This window comes from Salvelinus namaycush, chromosome 4 (genome assembly GCF_016432855.1).
Source record: "Salvelinus namaycush isolate Seneca chromosome 4, SaNama_1.0, whole genome shotgun sequence".
Taxonomy (NCBI): Eukaryota; Metazoa; Chordata; class Actinopteri; order Salmoniformes; family Salmonidae; genus Salvelinus; species Salvelinus namaycush.
The window spans coordinates 30,902,811-30,929,356 of NC_052310.1; the positions used below are offsets into that span (position 1 = coordinate 30,902,811).

General features: G+C 42.5%; 1 protein-coding gene across 1 annotated transcript in view; it reads left to right on the forward strand.

Moving 5' to 3' along the window:
- LOC120046433 (cadherin-23-like) overlaps positions 1 to 20,916 on the forward strand; it is a 569,127-nt gene extending 548,211 nt beyond the window's left edge. Inside the window, exons 64-67 of the mRNA XM_038991662.1 lie at positions 88 to 217; positions 19,129 to 19,248; positions 19,437 to 19,547; positions 19,976 to 20,916. Coding sequence (XP_038847590.1) covers positions 88 to 217; positions 19,129 to 19,248; positions 19,437 to 19,547; positions 19,976 to 20,320 — 706 coding nt within the window. The 3' untranslated portion in view covers positions 20,321 to 20,916. The remainder of the gene's footprint in view (positions 1 to 87; positions 218 to 19,128; positions 19,249 to 19,436; positions 19,548 to 19,975) is intronic.
- The last annotated feature ends 5,630 nt before the right edge of the window (positions 20,917 to 26,546 follow it).

The window sequence follows — 26,546 nt, forward strand, 5'->3', positions numbered from 1 at the left end:
ATCTGACAGTTGTGTATACAATATTTAATAAGACTGATGAAGTGTTACCTGGGTAAGGTTATAGCTAAGACTGTTGTTGACTCTCAGGGCCAACCCTGTGTGGCTAGACCCGTTCTGTCGGAACCTGGAGCTAGCTGCCCAGGCAGAGCATGAAGACGACCTGCCGGAAAACCTCAGTGAGGTCACTGACCTGTGGAACAGCCCTGCTCCTACTCACGTGAGTACAGCTATTAAACAGCGGCGGTGCCGTTTAAGATGGAGAACACTTTTTTTATGGGCATGGCCTTATTTCTATTACAGCATATTGGATGACTGTCATTCATATTCCACTCACCCAGTTAATTTTAACATTGACATGTTTAGGCTACTTCATGATACTCAAATTGTTCCTACAACCTAGCCTATGAATGAAAGTTTACAACCTGGTGCACACAGGTTTGACAGAAAGTTTTGAGGTGACAGACAGTGACACATGGACAGACAGTGACACATTTAATAGCTCTTTCACACTTGCCTGTATCTAGCTGATCTAGGGTGCAATCATAAGTCCAACAGTTGCAAACAATAATTTTTATTATTAGACATATTCAGGTATGTTTATACCCATTTCGTTTCATTTGCTTCCATTTAAGAAATGTCTTTCAACAGAATTGGCGGAATGAATACACCCCGATCACGTGGAAAGACAGTTCACTTTCATAGCAGCCATATTGTATTCCTTCTCGGATCTATGCACTCTTCTCCTCTTACCTTTTCCCTTCGCTTGTGGACTTCAATGCACAACACATCAGCTGTATGAGACCAGGTGGCAAAACCATATTATAACCGCTAAACACAGCCTACATCGTTGTCACCATACTAGCTATTTGTAAAGTCATAGTCAACATAGCTAATGGACCTAATGCGTTAGTAAACCCGCTACAATCATGCAGTAACGATAGAGTCAGTAAGCAGTTTAGCAGTTACACCGGCGGGCCCTAGTGGCAAAAAATAATTGTAAAACCAAAAGCTTGTGTTGGATAGTCATAGCCAGCTAGCTAACATAGCATCCCTCTGTTTGAGCAGTGTGTTTGAGTAGGCTAAACTATCTAGCTGCATTTGCTATCTAAGTAAGTGTAACTTAGAGTAAAAAAAATGACACTCTCTCTCACTTGATTCGCCTTCATTTTTGAAGAAATTAATTAGTTTAAAACTGTTCAACTATTGTCTCTCTCTCTCTCTTTGAGTCAACTACCCACCACATTTTATGCACTCCAGTGCTAGCTAGCTGTAGCTTATGCTTTAAGTACTATATTTATTATCTGATCCTTTGATTGATTGGACAACATGTCAGTTCATGCTGCAAGAGCTCTGATAGGTTGGAGGACATCCTCTGGAAGTTGTCATAGTTACTGTATAAGTCTATGTAGGGGGTGAGAACCATGAGCCTCCTAGGTTTTGTACTTGAAGTCAATATACCCAGAGGAGGACGACAGATAGCTGTGTTCCGGTTACACCATGGTGCTACCGTACAGAGTGCTTTGAGACAATTGTAGACCTTCATTGCAAAATAGTGTGTTTTAATCAATTATTTGATGACCTGTGAATACTGTATATTCAGTATAGTTTTAGGATAACTTTATTAATGTTTTACCATTTTTATTTTTATGAAATTCACTGAAGAGGATGGTCCTCCCCTTCCTCCATTGAGGAGGCTCCACTGCTATCTATGTATGTTCATGCATTTCTATGAGTACACCCAGCAAACCACAATTGGTTCTGTGAAAGTTCCCAGAACATTCATTCGGTTGTGGCAAATGTTCTCCAAACACAAAAACTGTCCAGCCGTGCTGATGATTACAATGTTTGTATAAAACTTTTACCATGTTGCAAGAACGTTCCCAGAACACATTTTGTCTGTTCTTTAAAGGTTCCCAGAATGTTTCTTTAGGTTGTGGGAACAGTCTGGTGGAAACACTGTGGGGACATCACAAAATAATCTGTCAACTTGTACGGATGATTATGCAATGCTTGTATAAAGGGTGCAAAAACATTCCCCTTATGTTACAAGACCATTCCCAGAGCACATTTGTTATGTTCTTTAAACGTTCCTAAACATTTATTTAGGTTGTGGGAACCTTGTGTGGATATGACAAGATATAGGTTCCAAAAACACTAAATCTGTCCAGTTGTGCTGACATTCAGACAATGTTTGTATCAGGGTGCACAAAACATTCCTTTGATGTTGCAAGAATGTTGACAGAACAGCCTTTCTAAGTTATTTAAAGGTTCCCAGAACATTTGATTAGGCTGTGGGAGAAGTGTGGGTACATTACAAGATATAGGTTCCCAAAGAACAAAATATGCTCAGTTGTGATGACATTCATACAATGTTTAAGTTAAGTTGCACAGGGCATTCCCTTAATATTTTCACATGTGAGTTCCAAATATCTCTAGCGGTCCCCCCAGTGTGAGTTTTATTTATGAGCGTGATGTCAGAATGCGCTCACTTGTCCAACATTTGATTGTCACGCAACAGGACAGTTAACCCATGCTGCCCTCAAACCAATTAGCTTCCTGCTAATTATCTATGTTTCAACTTGTTAATTTCAAATTATTTTCAAACAGTATTATTTTCAAACAAATTAGGTGCGTTCCGCCTACTCATTAATTCACAAATAAGTAGCCCATTTCACTGTGCCAGACAATTTACATCTGATGCATGCTATGCTAATTTAAGATGAATATTAGCTAGATGAGCCGGACAAAGTTCTCTCTTTGATGAGAGCCCAAGCACTCCCCCAGTGTTTCCCCAGGTCAAGTATGCAAGCATTTACGCATCTCCAGTCAGAACCTTCCCGAATGTTTTACCCCTCGTGCATTTTCCGGCTGGCGCCCCCATTGCCTTCATTGCTGTTTTCATTACTAATAACTATTTTGGGCATTTGTGTGTTCCTATCAAAGTAAGTGCCGTGCCTTATTACGTTAGCATAATAGTTTCTGTATATCGTGTTATGTTGTTTCTACTGTAGCACACCTTATGTAGCTTATATGGAACATAAAGTATTCTGTGTGTATTCCTTTATAACCGTGGACACGCAAGGTACTAATTCCATAACCTTTATGGTTTTATACTCAATTGTGCTTATGTAGCTAGCAACATTCTTGTATTAGCTTCTGTTGTATCCTTTGAAGCTGCCCTGGCTTCATCATGACCATGGCCTGTGTATTAATTTGGCTTGTTTAGCATAGCCCTGCTCTGCACTGCCCTGCCCCCTTTTGGAGCTCTTCAGTTACTGTTTCTTACTGTGTCTTATATCATTCATAATTATGATTTTGTGAATTCAAATTATTATTTTTAAAGCAGTGTTATTAAGTTACTTTGTAATACATTGTAATATTGTTTTATTGCTATATCCTGATATTGTATTGTAATTACTAATAATTCCTCTTTATTCTGTACTTTCAGAAACCACACACACAAACTATATTGAATATTATTTGCCAACATCATAACTCGAACTGGACTTCTTTCTTGCCAAAGAATGAGGCCAGCTTTTGTATGCTGGCAACATACTCTTTGAACAGCACAACGTTTTATTGGAAGAAAAAACAACAAGAAAAGACATATGCCTATATGTAATGGTTGTCTATTTTATTGAAGTATTGGTAGTGGTTGAACAGCAAAAATAAAAACGAGTTTTACTAGAGGGAAAAAAAGAGCAAGAAAAGACTGACAACTCATTAAAATGCCTAACCCATATTTCAATATTCAGTAATTGAACAATAAAAACTGCATTCCCACCCCCCACCCCTTGAGCAGCAGTTTGTGGAACTTGCCGTGCATTGAGGCGTAGGGGATTGTCTGCAGCAGGATGGCCCCAAGTTGATGAACGCCGAAGGGTGTGATGCTCCTCCAGCAGCTTTCTCATGAGGTTCTCTCTGTGCTATTGGTAGGTAATCACCTCACCTATGGGGGAGAGGGAGTGGGGAGGAAGAGGGAGTGGTGAGGATTATGAGGGGGTAGGTGGATGAGATATGGTCAATTTAATTGCATTTTGGAACTGTATGTGAATTTTATGTCAAATTATTCCACAAAGCTGTTTATCATGTCCCCCTTATCCAATGCCCCCATTTTTAGGTTATAGTCAAGCACGCAGTCTGGTTTGACCTTTCTCTCTCCCGTCAGGTGGTCCAACTTCCCAGTGGCCAACATGATTGCTGTATGGACAGTGGAGAGGACATGGATGTCTCGTTTGTCATGCCACTTTAGTGCCAGCTGTTGAACGTTCTCATTGAACTCCACCTTACCCCTCTGCATCTTCCCGCTTCCGAATGCCGGCATCCCCTTCCTGTTCAACCGGATTGTGCCACAGGCCCCTGTGCTGTTGGAGAGCAGATGCTGGAAGAGTGTGGGACTGCTGTACCAACTGTCCACATACCAAGTGTGGCCCTTCTCGAAATGAAGAGCCAGCATGGTTATCACCCCGGACCCGGACCCAGACACCCCAAGCCCCTCATAATGTAGGATGTCAGTGTTGGACCCTGTGTAGTCTTAATGTCCTGGACAAATCCTGTCTTCATGTCGCATATAATAAAGAACTTGACCCCAAAGTTGTGCCTTTGTAGGGAATATATTTACGGAATGCTAGCCTATCCTTCCATAACATCAGGGTCGTGTCACTGCATAGGTCCTTGTATGGCAAATGCTAATGTAGAGCTGGTAAGAACATCTATTATTTTGTGTAAGGGTCATTTAGGTTGGCAGCAGCATTGTTGATGAAATGCAGGCATCGCAGCAGAACTAGGAAGCCGTCTTGGGGAAAGAGAGTGGCAAAGAAGGGAGTTGCAAACATAGGATCCGTGCACCAGTATTCCCTTAGGGAGTTCACCAGGAAGGTATACATTTAATTAATTGTGGTTGTCACACATTTAGCGAGTTTCCCCTGATTCTCTCTTCTCCTGTAGTTCCAAGGCATAGCAATTGGTCTCCTCCACTATGTCTCCCACCAGCTCCTCTGTCAGAAACAGCTTGAAGCACTAAGCCTCAGAGGGAGATGGCAAGGGGCTCACTCCAGACTGGGACTCATCAAAGCCAACAGCAGGGCCAGGAGGGGTGAAATGGCTGGCGGCCTTGCAACTATCGCAGACCCTCTGTACTTCACCCACTGTTTGTCTGCCTCCATCACCACCAGCATCTTCAGAGGGACTTTGTCGGTGGGAAAGGGGTCCTCAGATTAAGGGTTCTCAATGGCCAATAGGTTGCGAGCAGCTCCCTACTGTCAGAACCTGATACTTCACTTTCATACTCAGCCTCATTTCAAAATGTATAAAATCTCCAGAATTTGTATCTACCTTTCCAATTACTTTTAGAGTTTGGGCTTAATTTGATTAATATTACGGTGTTTCTATTCCAATGAAAACAAAACAAAAACTGTTTTCCGTTGGGATGTAACGGAAAATATGGCGCTGTACAATGTGACGGTCGGGAGTACAGTACTGGGATATTTAGCTAAAGAATCCAGTATCCTGCAGGCACGCGGGAGACTGGGGTTCAATTCCCCGACAGGGAGGAAGGAGTAGGCTGTCCTTGTAAATAAGGATTTGTTCTTAACCTTTCTAGGACACACGTTCCGCTAGCGGAACCCCTGACAACATTCCGCTGAAAAGGCAGCGCGGGAAATTCAAAAGTATTTTTTTGAAATATGTAACTTTCACACATTAACAAGTCCAATACAGCAAATGAAAGATAAACATCTTGTTAATCTACCCATCGTGTCCGATTAAAAAAAAATGTTTTACAGCGAAAACACAACATATGATTATGTTAGATCACCGCCAAGTCCAAAAAACACATATCCATTTCCCAGCCAAAGATAGGAGACACAAAAAGCAGAAAGAGATAAAATTAATCACTAACCTTTGATGATCTTCATCAGATGACACTCATAGGACATCATGTTACACAATACATGTATGTTTTGTTCGATAATGTGCATATTTATATCAAAGAATCTCAGTTTACATTGGCGCCATGTTCAGAAATGCCTCCAAAATATCCAGAGAAATTGCAGAGAGCCACATCAAAGAACAGAAATACTCATCATAAACTTTGATGAAAGATACACGTTTTACATAGAATTAAAGATACACTTGTTCTTAATGCAACCGCTGTGTCAGATTTTTAAAAAACTTTACAGAAAAAGCACACCATGCAATAATCTGAGATGGCGCTCAGATATAAACAACATTTCTCCGCCATGTTGGAGTCAACAGAAATACGAAATTACATCATAAATATTCCCTTACCTTTGATGATCTTCATCAGAATGCACTCCCAGGAATCCTAGTTCCACAATAACTTGTTGTTTTGTTCGATAATGTCCATTATTTATGTCCAAGTAGCTACTTTTGTTAGCGCGTATAGTACACATATCCAAACGCTCGTGCAGATCCAGGCGAACGTCGGACGAAAACTTCATAAAGTTATATTACAGGTCGAATAAACTTGTCAAACTAAGTAGAGAATCAATCTTCAGGATGTTGTTATCATAAATATTCAATAACGTTCCAACCTGAGAATTCCTTTTTGTCTATAGAAGTAATGGAACGCAAGTCGATATCATGTGGAACGCGCATGACCAGGAACTGGCACTCTGCCAGACCACTGACTCAAACAGCTCCCATCCGGCCCCACATCACAGTAGAAGCTTCATTCAACGTTCTACAGACGGTTGACATCTAGTGGAACATCCATACCCCACTGGGATTTCAATAGGCGATGAGTTGAAAATCGACCAGCCTCAGAATTCTCACTTCCTGTTTGGATTTTTTCTCAGGTTTTTGCCTGCCATATGAGTTCTGTTATACTCACAGACATCATTCAAACAGTTTTAGAAACTTCAGAGTGTTTTATATCCAATAGTAATAATAATATGCATATATTAGCATCTGGGACAGAGTAGGAGGCAGTTCACTCTGGGCACGCTATTCATCCAAAGTGAAAATGCTGCCCCCTATCCCTAAAAGGTTCATTAAAGGTTCCAGAACATTTAATTAAGTTATGGAAGCTGTCTGGAATGTTGCAAGAATAGTATTACATATTGTACTTAAGAGGTTGCACAGAACATTCTCACAAGTCAGTTTTTATGACGTTCATAGCATATTTGTTTTAGGTTTAACTTAATATTCCATTGATGTTCATACGTCATTGATTTTACCTTAACATCAAATCAAATTTTATTTATATACAGTGGTGGAAGTAGTACCCAGAAGCCATACTTGAGTAAAAGTAAAGAGACCTTACTGGAAAATGACTCAAGTAAAAGTGAAAGTCATCCATTAGAATACTATTTGAGTACAAGTCTTAAAGTACCTGATATTAAATCTACTTAAGTATCAAAAGTAAAAGTTTGAAACGTAAGAGCCGTAAATCCAAAACACAAAACAGCCAGACCTTTTATTTGGTTTGAGCTCGAGTCTTTCTGAAAGGTAACAGTCTTACAGATGCAAGAAGTGCTCAGATAAATTTTTTTAAAGAATGTGGATTCTCAAATATGCAACACTTGAAAATACATCTCTTACAGACAAAAAATAAATATACCAAAATGAAGGAATATAGCCAGTAAAACATAAGCAGTTACAATCAGTCACCCTATAGATCTTTTTTTTCTTCAGATTAGCTCATCAAAAGTACATGTACAGAACTGAACACAACCTCACTGTAGGAATATGTGGACATCACCACTGATGGAACTGTATTTTAAATGAGTGTGTCAGGTCATGTCTTCGTAACAACCTATAACTTTTAAACATAAATTAACAAAACTGATAAGGCATCCTTGTCCTGTGGCTTGCTGGCTTTAAACTGTCATTACTTGAAGTTGAAGAATTTGCAGGTCATCTTCAGTTAAAGCTAGTTTTCATAGTTTCTGGAATCCAGTCTTACTCTCCTGGGGCTGAAAACAAGTCCTGCAATACTGAACAGCCTTTCACAGGCAGCTGTTCAGCACCACCGAAAGTTTTGAGCAACTGTTATGACAGTTTTAATCAGTTGCATCTAAATCTACTCTAAAGTAACACCATACAGATATGGTATGGAACATACACAGTCTAATTTCTGAGCAGTTATTCAACTAACTACAATAGACCAAGAAAGTCACTGATGATGTACAGAATTTGTCTTGCATGTTGTGTAATCTGAATACTGGAAGGTTGTTGACAACGTAGGCACTGATGCTGTCCTCACCAAAACAAGTGTATGTGAAAGACAAATACATGCACTAATGAAATCAGTAATAATAGCTATTACAATAGCCTAAAGTTTGGGAAAGTTCTCAAAGGAAAACCTGTGTCATATCTAATGTTTTTGAAAATATTAGACACACTGCTGTGTTTCCAGATGTAATTTTTTTTTTTACTGGGGTGTTTGTGAAAGCATTCACTAAATTGTTAATCCAACATAGTCTAGAATAGAAAGTATAACGATAACATCCATAGTTATGTAGGGCGACCAACTCGATATGTTCCATTTTCTTGACTACCAGCGGAGCTAGCTGGTAAATCAAGCTCCCTGTCCGGAAAAGAATGAAAACATATTTTTCCTGAGAAAAGCCTTCAATGCAGTTATTTGCTATTCTTTCAATTAAGTTATGCCCTCCAGTTATGCCCAACCTCCCCAAGAGCAGCCATTGTTGTTATGATTTTCGACTTCGACTACAGGTGCTTCTCATTGTGGTCATCAATGAAACCACCCCCACAGATTATCAGAGGACCCTGATTGGTCTGGCCGTATGGTGGAAGGAGGGGGAGGGGCTCAAACGGTTTCAATCTGGTCGTGGCCAGACTGTATCCGTGTAGTGAAACAGAATGTAAGCTCGCGAGATCAGGAGGCTAGAATATTCTATCAACGTCCCACCATCAGTTCTCAGGACATCAGCTGATGGTCCTAAAGAAACGTTCTCCCCCTAAAAAATGGTGTCATTACAACATCACACCGTGTTACTGTTGCCGAGCCCATCAAGGCCCTGATTGGTGAACCACTGGGACAGACACAGTGCTTTTAACAGAGTGTTTTGAATGTACATATTTGACATACAATATTACATTGTACATCCAGTGTCTGTTTTGGACTGTTTTGTTCCGTAACCTATTTGGACGGATCCGGTATCTCTTGTGGCATGAAAAATTATTTTCACTTTTTGCAGTGTAAAAGTTATAATATTTGAGACCAACGCGTAGCCGTGGTTGTGTGAGAAGCACGACCGTATCTCTCACAGAACTACAATGAGATTCACTTTCTTTCTGTGATCTCTCTCTGCTCTAATAGACATGAGCCTGCAACTCTCATCTCTCCAGTGTTGCACTTCATTTATTTCCTTATAGAATCATAGCCGTGCGAAGGGTTCTGGAAGAGCTGCAGTACCCCTGATAATGTGAAATACATTTGCCAAAGTTATAGCATCTGTTACTGCTGATAAGATGGTGGTGCAGTGGATAGCAGCCATTTGACAGGCTCCTGACCAATTCTGCTATTTTGTGTGTTTTTTTACACTGATCTTAACTTTTTTTGTACATAATGTCTCCGCCATAATTTCCTATGACCGAAAACAGCTTCTGGAGATCCGAACAGCGATCACTAACCTCGATTTGGATGACAATTTATACTTCAAGGAGTCGGCAGCTCTGGACGTTCTGCTTACTTCAGACCAGGCCCTAATCCCCGGGACTCAAAAGAGGAAGTGACGGCGCAAAAGAGGCATACGAGCCGGCATCCTGACGAGTTGGCATGCAAATAAACCGCCTTTACCCTCCGTTCTGTCGGAGAACTTACAGTCACTAGAGAAAAAACTGGACGATCTCCATTCGAGCTATTCCATGCTATCAATGGGACCTGAAGAACTGTAATATTCTATGTTTCTTGGAATCATGGCTCAACGAGGACATGGATAATATACATCTTGCTAGCTTTTCCATGCATCGTCAAGACAGGACGGCACCCTCGGGTAAGATGAGGGGGGAGGGGTGTGTCTCTTTGTTAACAACACCTGGTGAACGATCTCTAATGTAAAGGAAGTCTCAACCTTTTGCTCGCTTGAGTTAGAATACCTCATGATAAGCTCCAGGCCATACTATTTACCAAGAGAGTTTTCATCTATATTTTTCGTAGCTGTCTATTTACCACCACAAACCTATGCTGGCACTAACACCGCACTCAACTAGCTGTATAGGACCATAAGCAAACAAGAAAAGGCGCTTCTTGTGGCCAGTGATTTTATTGCAGGGTAACTGAAATTAGTCTTACTTCATTTTTTACCAGCATGTCACTTGTACAACTAGAGGCGACGCAATTAGAGATGACTTTTACTCTACACACAGTAACGCATACAAGGCTCTCCCTCACAATCCCTTTCGCAAATATGACCATAACTCTATCTTCCTGATTCCTGCTTACAAGCAAAAACTCAAATAGGAAGTACCAGTGACACGCTTAATACGGAAGTGGTCCGATGAAGCAGATGCTAAGCTACAGGACTGTTTCACTTGCACAGACTGGAATATGTTCCAGGATCCATCCGATTACATTGCGGAGTTTACCACATCTGGGTCATTCTATGAAAATGGTAGCTTTTTGAACAGCCAACTTTTACAAATGTTTATTATTTTTTTAATCAAAACGTATAGTCAGATAATAGTTAACCGCTTAACAATATAAATCAACATAAATGACAAACATATTTTTATATTTGTACTACATTACATTAAAAAATGCTTGTGCTTGTCACGCTCTGACGTTAGATATCTATGTTTTCTTTATATTTTGGTTAGGTCAGGGTGTGACGAGGGTGGGTATGCTAGTTTTTGTATTGTCTAGGGTTTTTGTAGTTCTAGGGGTTTTGTAGGTCTAGGTATTTGTATGTCTATGGTGGCCTGATATGGTTCCCAATCAGAGGCAGCTGTTTATCGTTGTCTCTGATTGAAAATCATATTTAGGTAGCCATTTTCCCTTTTGTGTTCGTGGGTTCTTGTTCTATGTTTAGTTGCCTGTCTGCACTATTCATATTAGCATCACGGTGTCTCCAGTTCGCAGTCATAGCCCGGTGCGCTCTATTCCAGCTCCTCACATTTGCCGGGCTAGAATGGGCATCCAGCCAGGACGGATGGTGCCGGCTCAGCGCTCCTGGTCTCCAGTACACCTCCTTGGACCAGGATATCCTGTGCCGGCTCTGCGTACTGTGTCTTCGGTGCGTCTGCACAGCCCAGTGTGTCCTGTGCTAGCGCCCCGCACTTGCCGGGCTCAAGTGAGCATCCAGCCAGGACGCATTGTGCCTCCACAGTCCAGTACGTCCTGTGCCTCCTCTCTGCACTTGCCCTGAGGTGCTTGTCCCCAGCCCGGTACCACCAGTGCCGGCACCACGCATCAGACCTCTAGTGCACCTCCACAGTCCAGTACGTCCTGTGCCTCCTCTCCGCACTCGCCCTGAGATGCGTGTCATCAGCCCGGTACCACCAGTTCCGGCACCACGCATCAGGCCTCCAGTGCGCTTCCACAGTCCAGAACGGCCTGTGCCTCTTCCCCGCACTCGCCCTGAGGTGCGTGTCCTCAGCCCGGTACCACCAGTTCCGGCATCAGGCCTCAAGTGCACTTCCACAGTCCAGTACGGCCTGTGCCTCTTCCCCACACTCGCCCTGAGGTGCGTGTCCTCAGCCCGGTACCAACAGTTCCGGCACCACGCATCAGGCTTCCAGTGCGCTTTCACAGTCCAGAGCTTCCGACGACAGTTCCCAGTCCAGAGCTTCCGGCGACAGTTCCCAGTCCAGAGCTTCCGGCGACAGTTCCCAGTCCAGAGCTTCCGGCGACAGTTCCCAGTCCAAAGCATCCGGCGACAGTACCCAGTCCACAGCTTAACGGCGACAGTACCCAGTCCAGAGCTTCCGGCGACAGTTCCCAGTCCGGAACCTCCAACGACGGGCCACAGTCCGGAACCTCCAACGACGGGCCACAGTCCGGAACCTCCAACGACGGGCCACAGTCCGGAACCTCCAACGACGGGCCACAGTCCGGAACCTCCATCGACGGGCCACAGTCCGGAACCTCCAACGACGGGCCACAGTCCGGAACCTCCAACGACGGGCCACAGTCCGGAACCTCCGGCGACGGGCCACAGTCCGGAACCTCCGGCGACGGGCCACAGTCCGGAACCTCCGGCGACGGGCCACAGTCCGGAACCTCCGGCGACGGGCCACAGTCCGGAACCTCCGGCGACGGGCCACAGTCCGGAACCTCCGGCGACGGTCCCCAGCCCGGGGTCTCCGGCGACTGTCCCCAGCCCGGGGTCTCCGGCGACAGTCCCCAGCCCGGGGTCTCCAGCGACGGTCCCCATCCCGGGGTCTTTCCTTTGTATTATGGCATTTAAACTCAAAATATATCACTAAACCATGACTCCTGACCCGAGGGACAAGACAATTTTATGAAGGCATAGGTTAAGTCCTGAGATTACAGACTAGTACTAAAACACTTGAAGTAGGCATTCTAGAGTTAAGTCAACAAGTTACTATATCATTGTGTTTACTTGATAGCTAGCTACACAAATAGCTAGCTAGAACAAAGTGTTAATAAGATTTTTTTAAATTATTTAAAAGATTTAAAAGCAATACAAATAAAACTGACCGTGCACTACAATATATTTAAAAATTAGTTTGCAATATAACTGTCTTACATATGTTTTATTAATAATAAAACGCTTAAATTAAAAGCAAAAAAACATATTTTGTGTCATTATCTCACACTTTTAAGTGTTTTTCCTGGTGAATAAGGCCGGGACAGGAAAGCCACCATTTTCGTAGAATGATCTGTCACCGGCTTCTTTAACAAGTGCGTCAACGACGTCGTACTCACTGGGACCGTACTTACATATCCCAATCACAATACATTGATTACAGGCTAAATCCACACTGAGCTAAAGGCTAGCAGCTAAAGGCTGCTTTCAAGGAATCCCGCTATGACCTCCAACAAGCCATCAAACAGGCAAAGCATCAACACAGGACTAAGATGAAATCCTACTACGCTGGCACTGAATCTCGTCAGATGTGGCAGGGCTTGCAAACTATCACGGATTACAAAGGGAAACCCAGCCACGAGATGCCCAGTGACGTGAGCCTACCAGACGAGCTAAACGCCTTCTATTCTCGCTTCGAGGTAAGCAACACTGAACCAGCCCCAGGTGTTCCGCAAGATTGTGTTCTCGCTCTCCATAGCCGATGTGAGAAGACATTTAAACAGGTTAACATTTACAAGCTCACAGGGCCAGACGAATTACCAGAGCATGCGTTGACCAGCTGTCATGTGTGTTCACTGACATTTACAACCTCTACCTGACCTAGACTGTAATATCTACATGTTTCAAGCAGACCACCATAGTCCCTGTGCCCAAGAACGCCAATGTAACCTGTCTAAATGACTATCGCTCCATAGCACTCACATCTGTAGCCATGAAATTATTTAAAAGGCCATCATCCCAGACACCCTGGACCCACTCCAATTCGCATACCGCCCCAACAGATCCACATACCGCCCCATCAGATCCACATGCAATCTCTACTGCACTCTCCCACCTGGACAAGAGGAACACCTATGTGAGAATGCTTTTCATCGACTACAGCTCACCAATAGTACCCTCGAAGCTCATCAGTAAGCTCAGGACCCTGGGACTGAACATAAGTTTACTGACAACACAACAATGGCAGGCCTGATCCCCAACGACAATAAAACAGCCTATAGGGAGGAGGTCAGTGACCTGGCAGTGTGGTGCCAGGTCATCAACGTCACCAAGACAAAGGAGCTGATCGTGGACTACAGGAAATGGAGGGCAGAGCACGCCCCCATCCACATCGACAGGGCTGTAGTGGAGCGTGTTGAAAGCTTCACATTTCTCAGGGGACACATCACCAAGGAATTAACATGGTCCACACACACCAACACAGTTGTGAAGAAGGCAAGACAACACCTCTTCCTCCTCAGGAGGCTGAAAAGTTCTACAGCTGCACCATTCAGAGCATCGTGACTGGCTGCATCACCATTTGGTATGGCAACTGCTTGGCATCCGACTGCAAACGCTACAGAAGGTAGTGCATATGGCCCAGTACATCATTGGGGCAGAGCTCCCTGCCATCCAGGACCTCTATTCCAGCTGGTGTCAGAGGAAGGCCCTAAGAATTGTCAAAGACTCCAGCCACCCCAGTCATAGACTGTTCTCTCTGCTACCTCACGGCAAGTGGTACCGATAAACCAAGTCTGGAACCAACAGGGCCCTGAACAGCTTCTACCCCCAAGCCATAAGACTGCCAAATAGTTATGCAAATAGCTACCCAGACTATCTGCATTGACCCTTTTTGCACTCTTTTGGCTCATCACGCTGCTTGCTACTGTTTATTATCTATCCTGTTGACTAGACACTTTACCCCTATCTACTGTAAATGTACATATCTACCTCAATTACCTCGTACCCCTGCTCATCAACCCCTGCTCGGTACTGGTACCCCGTGTATGTAGTCGTTAATCATTGTGTATTTATTCCTTGTTTTATTATTTTTCTCTCTGCATTGCTGGGAAGGGCCAGTAAGTAAGCATTTCACTGTTGTTTACGAAGCATGTAACAAATAACATTTGATTTGATAATCAGATAAGAGGATGAGCTGCATCAAAATGAATGAATAGCGGGAAAGGATGCAAATGCGCATTAGATGACCTTGCACTGGTCTTTTCCAACTAGCACTGACTTTGCTGATAACTTCTTTATTGAGAAAAAATGTACTTACAATGACTGTGATATGTGGTTGTCTGACCTCGCTATCTTAAGATGAATGCACTAACTAAGATAAAAGCTGGATAAAAGCTAAATGACTAAAATGTAAATGTATGTAATTGTAGTGTTGATTCTGATAGAAACACACAATACCTAGAACATGGTTGCCATATTCTCAGAATTTTAGAAATGTGTATATTAACAGTAGCATACTTTCTCTCATTTGCCATTTAAGCAATGATGTTGCCAGTGTTAGGTTCTAATTTTCAGAGTAAAAACTTGACGGACACTATGAAAGCTTAAAGCAAGTGTATTCTTCCCAGAGGATCAATACAGCTGCATTAGACAATGCATTAGACAAGAACCTTTTCACACAAGCACTGATATTTAACCCTTCCTTCTAGGCTGAGTCTCCTCCTACACATCTGAACAAATATTGTATCTTACTGCTAGGCAGGACACAAAGTGATACGGGCCATAAACTTTTATTTCTCCCTTAACGTGACCTGACCTGATCTCGACCCCCCTTCATCACTATTCCATGGCTCTCTCCCCTTATCAATGCCTGCCACATGTGATTGCTTTCCCTACACTCAGTACATTCCAAGCTTAATTGCCCCCACCATATACTTTCCTCCTACAGATAGCCGAGGGGCTACACTAGAGGTTAATGGTTATGGCACCCCTCATTTCTCTATTACAACTAATGATTAACCTTTAAACCTTTAAAGTTCATAAATCCAAACCTATCACCAGTTATACCAAAACAATACACAACACAGAGATCCATCACCTGGTTTTAATGTGGAAACAAATGTAAAAATCATGTGGGACAAATCACATGAATCACAGTATATTAAAGGGGCAAGCTGCAGTTGCTACATCCTTTTTGTAATTTTTAAATGAATAATGTAATGACGGTATGTGGTGTGGATTTCAAGAAGACGATGTAGAGATGCAAATATAAAATTAATTAACTACTGACAGTTTATGAGATAGTGGAAATGTGGTAATAATTTCAATTTAAGTGGCAATCCTACAGATGACCATATTTCAATGAGAAACTGGTTTAAATTTGTTCAGTTAGGGGTGTTGTATCTATTGCCAAATAATGACAACGACTTATAGCGCTTAGAACGTGAGAGTAGTGTGACTCCCCTAGCAGGTCTCAAACCCAGTGACGAATGCCCTATCCACTATCCCAATAAGGGATATCCCTAGGGTATATGCTTATTGGGCCAGTATAGTTAGACACTGCTGAGAAGCAAACCCTAAACCCTTCTTTCTAGGCAGATCTGAAACTACTGGATACTGTAGGTATAAGCAATAAGGTGAATGCACTTTGAAGTAAATCTCAGCTCTGTTAAAAGTAGTCAAGAAAAACTATTTTATTGACCATAGTGATTCAGGCGTAACATTAAAACAGGGTTTTAATGCCCCACCAACATCATACAAAAAGCCCTAAAATTGCTTAAATAAGTCAATCAAATCAATACACTGACACTAAAATGGTGACATAACAGAAAGCTCGGAATGCTGTGAACCAAGAGGTTCTGAGTTCATATCCCAGGGGAGCACATGCTGAATAATAATTATCGTATAAATGAACATGCACAATGTAATCATGTATGTCAAATATGTACGTTGAAAACACTATGTTAAAAACATTGTGTGTGAATGTCCCCAAAATTGCCAACAAACAAAGAGCTGTGAATGGATCAGTGGTTCACCAATCAGAGCATAAAATGGGCCTGGCCACAGTAACAAGGGGAGATGTGCAATGATAAACAATTTGGTGTTTTCTTCGAGACTGTTTCTTTGGGACCATCAGGTGAAGTCTGATACCCAGGAATGTTCTTGCAAAGTTCCCATGAAACGTGTCTAGAACATCAATATCTTATATTCATAGAAAATGGCAACCATGTTCAGTGTATGTTTGGTGGGACGTTGATAGAATATTCTCCTAACCCACAGAAAACTGGACACAGGAATGTTCTTGCAATGTTCCCATGAAACATGTCTAGAACATTAATATTGAATATTCTGAGAAAATTTGAATCATGTTCTGGGTAAGTCCTGTTTTACATTAAAGGAATAGTCTCTTGGAAATAGTCCTTATATGTCACTGTAACATTCTTATGACTCTTAAGGGAACGTTCTCTAAAGTTGTGGAAGCGTTTGTTGTTAGCTGGGACTACACAGGAAAAATGATACACAGTGAATCCCTCCTCTGGCCTAGCCAGGTATTGTGCTACTAACACTGTATATTTGTATGTGTATTTATTTATTCCCTTCCTGGGGTCCAGCAAAGTTAAGGCAGTTATACAATTTAAAACTTCTTTGGGATAGGTGGGACGGTAGCGTCCCACCTGGCCAACATCCGGTGAAATGGCAGAGCGCCAAATTCAAATTAAATTACTATAAATATTAAACTTTCATGAAATCACAAGTGCAATACATCAAAATAAAGCTTAACTTGTTTTAATCCAGCCAAGGTGTTAGATTTCAAAAAGGCTTTACGGCGAAAGCAAACCATGCGATTATCTGAGGATAGCGTCCAGCTGTAACGGCTGTCTTCGGGTGAAAGAGAGGAGGACCAAACTGCAGCGTGATGATAATCCATATTTTAATAGGCTACTTAAACAACAAACAAAAACAACAAACTGACAGAAAGAACCGAAGACGCTACAGTCCCGAACTAGTGACCACAGACCAGATGAACACACGAACAGGAACAATCACCCACAAAACACACTACAAAACAGGCTACCTAAATATGGTTCCCAATCAGAGACAACGCAAAACACCTGTCTCTGATTGAGAACCATATCAGGCCAAACACAGAAATAGACAAACCAGACATACAACATAGAATGCCCACACAGATCACACCCTGACCAACCAAAACATAAAACATACAAAGCAAACTATGGTCAGGGTGTGACACCAGCACACAAATGCATAACAAATAATTTTCAACCAGGGAGTTACGACACGAAAGTCAGAAATAGCGATATAATATATGCCTTACCTTTTGAAGATCTTCTTCTGTTGGCACTCCAAAAGGTCTCAGTTACATTACAAATGGTCCTTTTGTTCGACAAATTCCTTCTTTATATCCATAAAAACTCAGTTTAGCTGGCGTGCTTCAGTCAATAATCCACTTGGTTTCCATCGGTCAAAATGCATACAAAATGAATCCCAAACGTTACCAATAAACGTATCTAAACAAGTCAATCAACGTTTATAATCAATCCTAAGGTACCCTAATACGCAAATAAACAAAAAAAATTAAGATGAAGAATTGTTATTGTCTCTACCGGAGATAAACAAAAAGAACGCGCTATCTCGGCCATGCGCATGGAAACACTACAGACAAAATGGGAGCCCTTTGAAAAACTACTTCTTCTCCCTCATTTTTCCAAAAAACAGCCTGAAACTCTTTCTAAAGACTGTTGACATCTAGTGGAAGACCTAGGAACTGCAACCGGGCACGATTTCGCCCTATTATAAAAGTGCAAGCCACTGAAATAAGTGGTATTATTAATTATTTTGGGGGGGATGGTTTGTCCTCGGGGTTTCGCCTGCCATTTAAGTTCTGTTATACTCACAGACATTATTTTAACAGTTTTAGAAACTTAATTATATGCATATCCTAGCATCTGTTTACTTTGGGCAAGCTTTTCATCCGGACGTCAAAATACCGCCCCCTATCCCAAAGAAGTTAAAAACATTAGAATGCATTCACAACAGATTTCACAACACACTGTGTGCCCTCAGACAACTACCACATATCTACAATACAAAATCCATGTGTACGTGTGTGTATAGTGCGTATGTTATCGTATGTGTGTATGCATGTGTCTGTGCCTATGTTTGTGTTGCTTCACAGTCCCCGCTGTATATAGTCCTAAGGAAGATGACACCAAAATTTGTCTCAGGTTTACATGAGCTCCAATTAGTCATCATGGCTCTGCCCTCCGAGTGACCCTCAGGCAGGGATTCAATCAAATCACTGTCAACAAGCGCACTGCACTTGACTTTTAAAGGTAACCTACACTTGAGTTGACATCCACAGCATTTACCGTGTATGCGATCTCAGCGAACATCATGGAAATTGCCTGCATGTCGACAGTACAGTACACATTTGATTGAATCCCAGCCAAAGTCAGCTCTGGATCTCTCAGTGTCTCTCGTATCCCCAGTGCTGCCCTCCAAGGCCAGGCATTTGTCTTTCACTGAACTGTGTGTGTGTGTGTGTGTGTGTGTGTGTGTGTGTGTGTGTGTGTGTGTGTGTGTGTGTGTGTGTGTGTGTGTGTGTGTGTGTGTGTGTTACAACTTGCAGGGAACATTTGGCCGCAAACCTCAGGCAAAGCCTGAGGATGACCGTTACCTGAGAGCAGCCATCCAGGAGTATGACAACATCGCCAAGCTGGGCCAGATCATGAGGGAGGGGCCCGTTAAGGTAAGGGACACACAAACACACATATGTCCTCTCAGGTGGCAGTGACCACACATTCCTGTTGGGAACTAATATTTCTGCTTGTAAAACAACCATTGGTTTTGAGGTGCTGTGCGGTAATCTAAACATATTGGGACGGTAAATGTGATTTTGATTGACTGTGATTGTGACCCTAACTGCTGTTCTATTAGGGCACATTGCTCAATGTGGTTCTGGACGACTACCTGAGGCTCAAAAAGCTCTTTGCAGCCAGACTGGTCACCAAGTCGACCAGCCAAGGCGACCAATCGTCAGTCACAGAGGTGGGACGTGAGAAGAAGCAGGTCCAATCCTGTTGCTGTGTGCTGTCCTGTTCCCTGCCACCGCCATTGGAGGGCGCTATATCACTCCTCTGTTTCCCCCACTGGCGCTTCTCCGTCTCACTGCCTCTGCTTGCATGACTCCTGTAGGCCACTACCACCCCACTCTACTGCTCTATAGGATGTTGCCACTTACTGCTAGTGCTAACTGCTAACGACCTGCTGTTTTTCCCCTCAGAATTCCTTTCAGGCTAATTTCTGACTGCTGCACCTTTTCAACATTATTGCATCTGACTTTCAATGTTACTTAATTTCAATGAGACAATTGGTGCTGCTTTTTTGCTTATCCCCCAACTTCCTTCAACCCACTACTCTATAATATAATCTGCCCATTCCTCTCTTCCATGTCTCTACCTTCTTTCCTCTCCCAGCTGATCCAGAGTGACCTGGATGATGACGAGGATGAGCGAGTGGGCATGGGTGACAGCTGGGGAACGCTGCGCTTCAAACACAAGCTCCCCGTGGAGATGAGGGGACCCGACGGCGTGCACGTTGTTCACGGCAGCATGGGCACGCTCCTGACCTCTGACCTCAACAGTCTGCCTGAGGACAACCAGCTGGCCCTGGCGCACTCCATGGAGGCGCTTAACGCCACCGACAGTGGGCTGTACGCCGAGCGCAATGCCCGTACCGAGTCGGCCAAGTCCACGCCGCTGCACCACAACAAGAACGATGACACACTGTCCGAGAGCCCGCTGGAGATCACCGAGTTATGACTAGCCTCGCTGGTCTGAGAAGATCCACCACTGAGTGGAGTGTCCTCCTGTCCCCCTGCCTCTTCCTCTATCCTCTCCTCAAAGACTGAGTGTCAGACACTGACCACTGTGACCAGTATACAGCCAGGGGAGATTTGGGAAAGCGGGCAGGGGGCCAGGGGTTGGAGGAGGTGGAGTGTATAGTCTGGGAACTTCAAATACCAGTGAAGATCTTTGTGAGCCATGGATGGCATGTGTAAGGGATTTTAATTTTGTTTAATGCCTGATGGTGGATCAAATGCATAGGCCTGTGTCAATCGAAGACCTGGAACATAAAATAGCAAAGCAAACTGAAAGACTACTAAGATAAAAGATTTTGATAAATAGGACATTATGGCCAGCTTGTCTCTTGCAGGACATTATTTGGTCTCTTACACATTCATCTAAGATCCAGGTGCCCAGCTAACAACATTCCCACACTTTTAGAGAACATTCCCTTAAGAGTCTCATTAGATCATTACCCAGTGGTGTAAAGTACTTAAGTAAAAATACTTGAAAGTACTACTTAAGTCGTTTTTGGGGGGTATCTGTACTTCACTATTTACATTTTTGATTACTTTTAATTTTCTTTAGAAATGTAGTGAAGTAAAAGTATGTATTTTTTACTCCATACATTCTCCCTGACTCCCAAAAGTACATTACATTTTGAATGCTTATCAGGACAGGAAAATTGTCTAATTCACACACTTATATCAAGAGAACATCCCTGGTCATTCCTACTGCCTCTGATCTGACTCTAAACACATGCTTCATTTGTAAATTATGTCTGAGTGTTGGAGCGTGCCCCTGGATATCCGCATATTAAAAAAAAAAAAAAATGGTGCCGTCTGGTTTGCTTAATGTAAGGAATTTGAAATTATTTTGACTTTTACTTTTGGTACTTAAGTATATTTTAGCAATTACATTTACTTTTGATACTTAACTATATTTAAAACCTAATTATTTTGGACTTTTACTCAAGTAGGATGTTGCTGGGTGATTTTCACTTTTACTTGAGTCATATTCTATTAAGGTATCTTTACTTTTACTCAAGTATGACAATTGGGTACTTTTTCCACCACTGCCATTACCTAATGTTTTCATAGGACTGTTCCAGTGATGTGCAAAGACTGTTTCATTCCCTTAATGTCAAACAGAACTTTCCCAGAACGTAGTTAGCATGTTCTCAGAATATTCAATAGTAATGTTCTAGACACATTCCTTGGGAATGTAGCAAGGACATTCCTGTGTCCAGTTTTCTGAGGGTTAGGAGAATATTCAATCAACATCCCACCAAACATACACAGATCATGGTTGCCATGTTCTCAGAATATCTAATATTATAATACGCTAATTATTCTAAACTGCGGAAGGGACTACTCCTACAAAAAATAAATATTATTTCCTTCATTTTCAGGCTCGAAAGAAGCATGTTGTCCTTTTACATCCGGTAGATATTACGCTGGGTTTTGTTTTTTTCAGTTTTTGTGTTTGGAATGGCACGGATACTATTGTGTCATGTTAATGACATTACGGCATAATTTCGCTCCTCCTCCAGCCCTATAAAAGGGGACCCCTAACCCATCATAGTAATTCATAGTCAATGACAGAGAGCATCCACAGGCCGCTACAGGGTGTCCTGGCGTTGCAGGAGAGGAGGCTGCATGAGGCGTTAGATAGGCCAGGTAACTTACAGAAAGTATTCATACCCCTTGATTATATTCCACATTTTGTTTTGTTACAGCCTGAATTCATTGGATTTTTTTTCTCTCGCCCAATTACACAGAAGTCCTGATAATGACAAAGTGCAAACATGTTTTTAGAATTTTTTGCAAATTTGTTGAAATTGAAATACAGAAATACAGTACCAGTCAACTACTCATTCAAGAGTTTTTCTTTATTTTTTACTATTTTCTACATTGTAGAATAATAGTGAAGACATCAAAACTATGAAATAACACATTTTGAATCATGTAGTAACCAAAAAAGTGTTAAACAAGTGTAAATAAATTTTATATTTGAGATTCTTCAACGTAGCCACCCTTTGCCTTGATGACAGCTTTGCACACTTTTGGAATTATCTCAACCAGCTTCATGAAGTAGTCACCTGGAATGCATTTCAATGAACAGGTGTGCCTTGTTAAAAGTTAATTTGTGGAATTTCTTTCCTTCTTAATGCATTTGAGCCAATTAGTTGTGTTGTGACAAGGAAGGGGTGGTATACAGAAGATAGCCCTATTTGGTAAAAGACCAAGTCCATATTATGGCAATAGCAGCTCAAATAAGCAAAGAGAAACAACAATCCATCATTACTTCAAGACATGAAGGTCAGTCATTGCCGAAAATTTCAATAATTTTCTTCAAGTGCAGTCGCAAAAACCATCAAGCGCTATGATGAAACTGGCTCTCCTGAGGACCGCCACAGGAAAGGAAGACCCAGAGTTACTTCTGCTGCAGAGTTAACTGCACCTCAGATTTTAGCCCGAATAAATGCTTTACAGAGTTCAAGTAACAGACATATCTCAACATCAATTGTTCAGAGAAGATGCAAATGGACATTAGACCGGTGGATATCTGACATTAGACCGGTGGAAATCTGTCCTTTTGTCTGATGAGTCCAAATTTGAGATTTGTGGTTAAACCGCCATGTCTTTATGAGACGCAGAGTAGGTGAACGGATCATCTCTGCATGTGTGGTTCCCATCATGAAGCATGGAGAAAGTGGGATGGTGCTTTGCTGGTGACACTCAGTGATTTATTTAGAATTCAAGGCACACTTAACCAGCATGGCTACCATAGCATTCTGCAGCGATACGCCAACCCATCTGGTTTGAGCTTAGTGGCACTATACTTTTTTCCCCAACAGGATAATAACCCAAAACACACATCCAGGCTGTGTAAGGGCTATTTGACCAAGAAGGAGAGTTATGGAGGGCCACATCAGATGACCTGGCCTCCACAATTACCCCAACTCAATTGAGATGGTTTGGGATGAGTTGGACCGCAGCCAACAAGTGCTCAGCATATGTGGTAACTCCTTCAAGACTGTTGGAAAAGCATTCCTCATGAAGCTGTTTGAGAGAATGCCAAGAGTGTGCAGAGCTGTCATCAAGGCAAAGTGTGGCTACTTTGAAGTATCTAAAATACCGACCGCCTTGATTCGGTCTTATGTAGTAAAATTGTAAATGGTGTTTTTTACATTGGATAAAAGCAGACACAGAACTATTAAATGGTATATCATACACTGCATTTGAGGAACAATGGGAAAGTCATTCTGCTTTGAAAGCTAATACATTTGTAACCTCACTTATGAGAAACATCCTAACAGCAGCAGTCAAGCACCCAAGCTAACAGTTGTCGCAGTGACGTTCTATAAAATGGACACTTGCATAATGGAGTATTTTGTTAAGACATGTAGATAAACAATGAACCATAATCCCAACTCATGACGTTACTACCCTGCCAGCTAACATTAGGCTATAACTAGCCAAGCAAATGTCTCTGAGATACGAATAATAAGATCATACACGTAACGTTAGTTAGCAAGCCAGCCAGCTAACGTTAACTAGCTAGCTAACCATACATTTGAACTTGAAATGAAAAGACTAAGTCAAAATTTGAAATGTGTCATATCTGAAAATTTAGCTAGCTAGACTATCTTACCTGTATACATCATGGTTGGATGCTTCTCCCTGTCACAGATGCCATTGTTGCCCTTAGTTTGAAGATGTAATCCAGAGACAGGTGTTTTCTCCATCTCCTTAGCTATCTTACTCTAATCCACTGATTTCAAAACTCGGTCCTCCAGAAAGTGGAGAACAACACTTATGCAGTTCTACTAAGCAATATATATATTTTTAAAGCTGTGTCAGACAGGATTACCTACACATACTGACCAGCTCAAATAGACAGAAGCGTGCTATATGGCAGACCAATCCTAACTCATCTTTCGGCATGTCCATCCCACTCATTATCTCAGCCAATCATGGCTAGCGGGAAGGTTGTCATTTTCTGTGCTAAACCAACAATACTTGAAATGTAACAATTGTATTAGTATTTAAAGATGCCATACACGTTTGTTATTAAGGCACATGAAAGTTCACATGTGAAAATTACATTCAAATGGCTCGTGTGAAGTAGTGACCCGCGACGTACGCCTAGTTTCCTGAAACGGTCCACATTTAACACTTTTTGGGTTACTACATTATTCCATGTGTGTTATTTCATAGTTTTGATGTCTTCACTATTATTCTACAATGTAGAAAATATTTAAAAAATGAAGAAAAACCCTGGAATGAGTAGATGTGTCCAAACTTTTGACTGGTACTGTATCTCATTTACATAAGTATTGTCACCCCTATCCAATACATGTTAGAATCACCTTTGTCAGCGTTTACAGCTGTGCGTCTTTCTGGGTAAGTCTAAGAGCTTTGCACACCTGAATTGAACAATATTTGACCATCATTCTTTTCAAAATTCTTCAAGCTCTGTCAAATTAGTTGTTGATCATTGCTAGATAACCATTTTCAAGTCTTGCCATTGATTTTCAATCAGATAAGGTCAAAATTGTAACTCGGCCACTCAGGATTATTCACTGACTTCTTGGTAAACAACTCCAGTGTAGATTTGGCCTTGTGTTGTTTTAGGTTATTGTCCTGCTGAAATGTGAATTAATCTCCCAGTATGTAACGATGTGTGCTGAGAGTCGGGAAGCAAGTTCAGGGAGTGAATAAACAAAACATAATACAAAACAAGAAACACGAACAACGCACAGACAAGAAACAGAAACAATAACGTCTGGGGAAGGAACCAAAGGGAGTGACATATATAGGGAAGGTAATTAGGGAAGTGATGGAGTCCAGGTGAGTCTGATGACGCGCAGGTACGCGTAACGATAGTGACAGGTGTGTGCCATAACGAACAGCCTGGTGGCCTAGGAGACGGAGCACACGTGACAATGCCCCCTCCCTGACGCGCAGCTCCAGCCGCAGGACACCGACCAAAATGACGATCCCGGGAATCAGGAGAGGACACCTCTACAGAGGCACGGAAAACCTATCAATCCAGCTGAGACGCAGGAGCATGGCGACCTAGAGCGCCGGAGAGAGAGAGCATACCTGACGGTATCCCCTCCCCGGCGCGTTCGGTTCCAGCCACAGGACGCCAACCCAAGGGACGATCCCAGGGATCAGGAGCGAACCGGTCACCCCTGCTGATGAGCGGGAACCTGTCGCCGGCTGGGACGCGGAACCTGACAGACCGGCTGAGACAGGGAAGCCTGGCGATCCGGCTGAGGCACGAGAGCCTGACGAGCCGGTGGACACAGGGGAGCCTGGCGATCCGGCTGAGGCATAAGAGCCTGACGAGCCAGCGGAGGCAGGGGAGCCTGGCGATCTGGCTGAGGCATGAAAGCCTGTAGCGCCTCCCGGACCCAACGTCATTCCAGCTGACACAAAAAATACACTCCCTGATGCTTCCCTTAGGTGAGGCATTATTCTGTAACGATGTGCGCTGAGAGTCGGGAAGCAAGTTCAGGGAGTGACTAATTTAATGAATGAAAGAAACATAATACAAAACAAGAAACACTAACGCCATACAGACCAGAAACAATAACGCCTGGGGAAAGAACCAAAGGGAGTGACATATATAGGGAAGGTAATCAGGGAAGTGATGGAGTCCAGGTGAGTCTGATGATGCGCAGGTGCACGTAATGATGGTGACAGGTGTGCGCCATAACGAGCAGCCTGTTGACCTTGAAGCCGGAGAGGGAGCACACATGACACAGTATCTGCTGGAAAACAGACAAACAGATTTTGCCTGTGCTTAGCTCCATGCCATTTCTTTTTATCCTAAAAAACTCCCCAGTCCGTAACTATTACAAGCATACCCATAACATGATGGAGCCACCAATATGCTTGAAAATATGGAGAGTGGTTCTCAGTTCCTCAGGATTTGCCCCAAACATAACACTTTGTATTCAGGACAGTTAATTGCTTTGCCACATTTTTTTCAGTATTGCTTTAGTGCCTTGTTGCAAACAGGATGCATGTTTTGGAATGTTTTTATTCTGTACAGGCTTCTTTCTTTTCACTCAGTTAGGTTAGTATTGTGGAGTAACTACAATGTAGTTGATCCATCCTCAGTTTTCTCCTATCACAGCCATTAAACTTTGTAGCTGTTTAAAGTCAACATTGGCCTCATGGTGAAA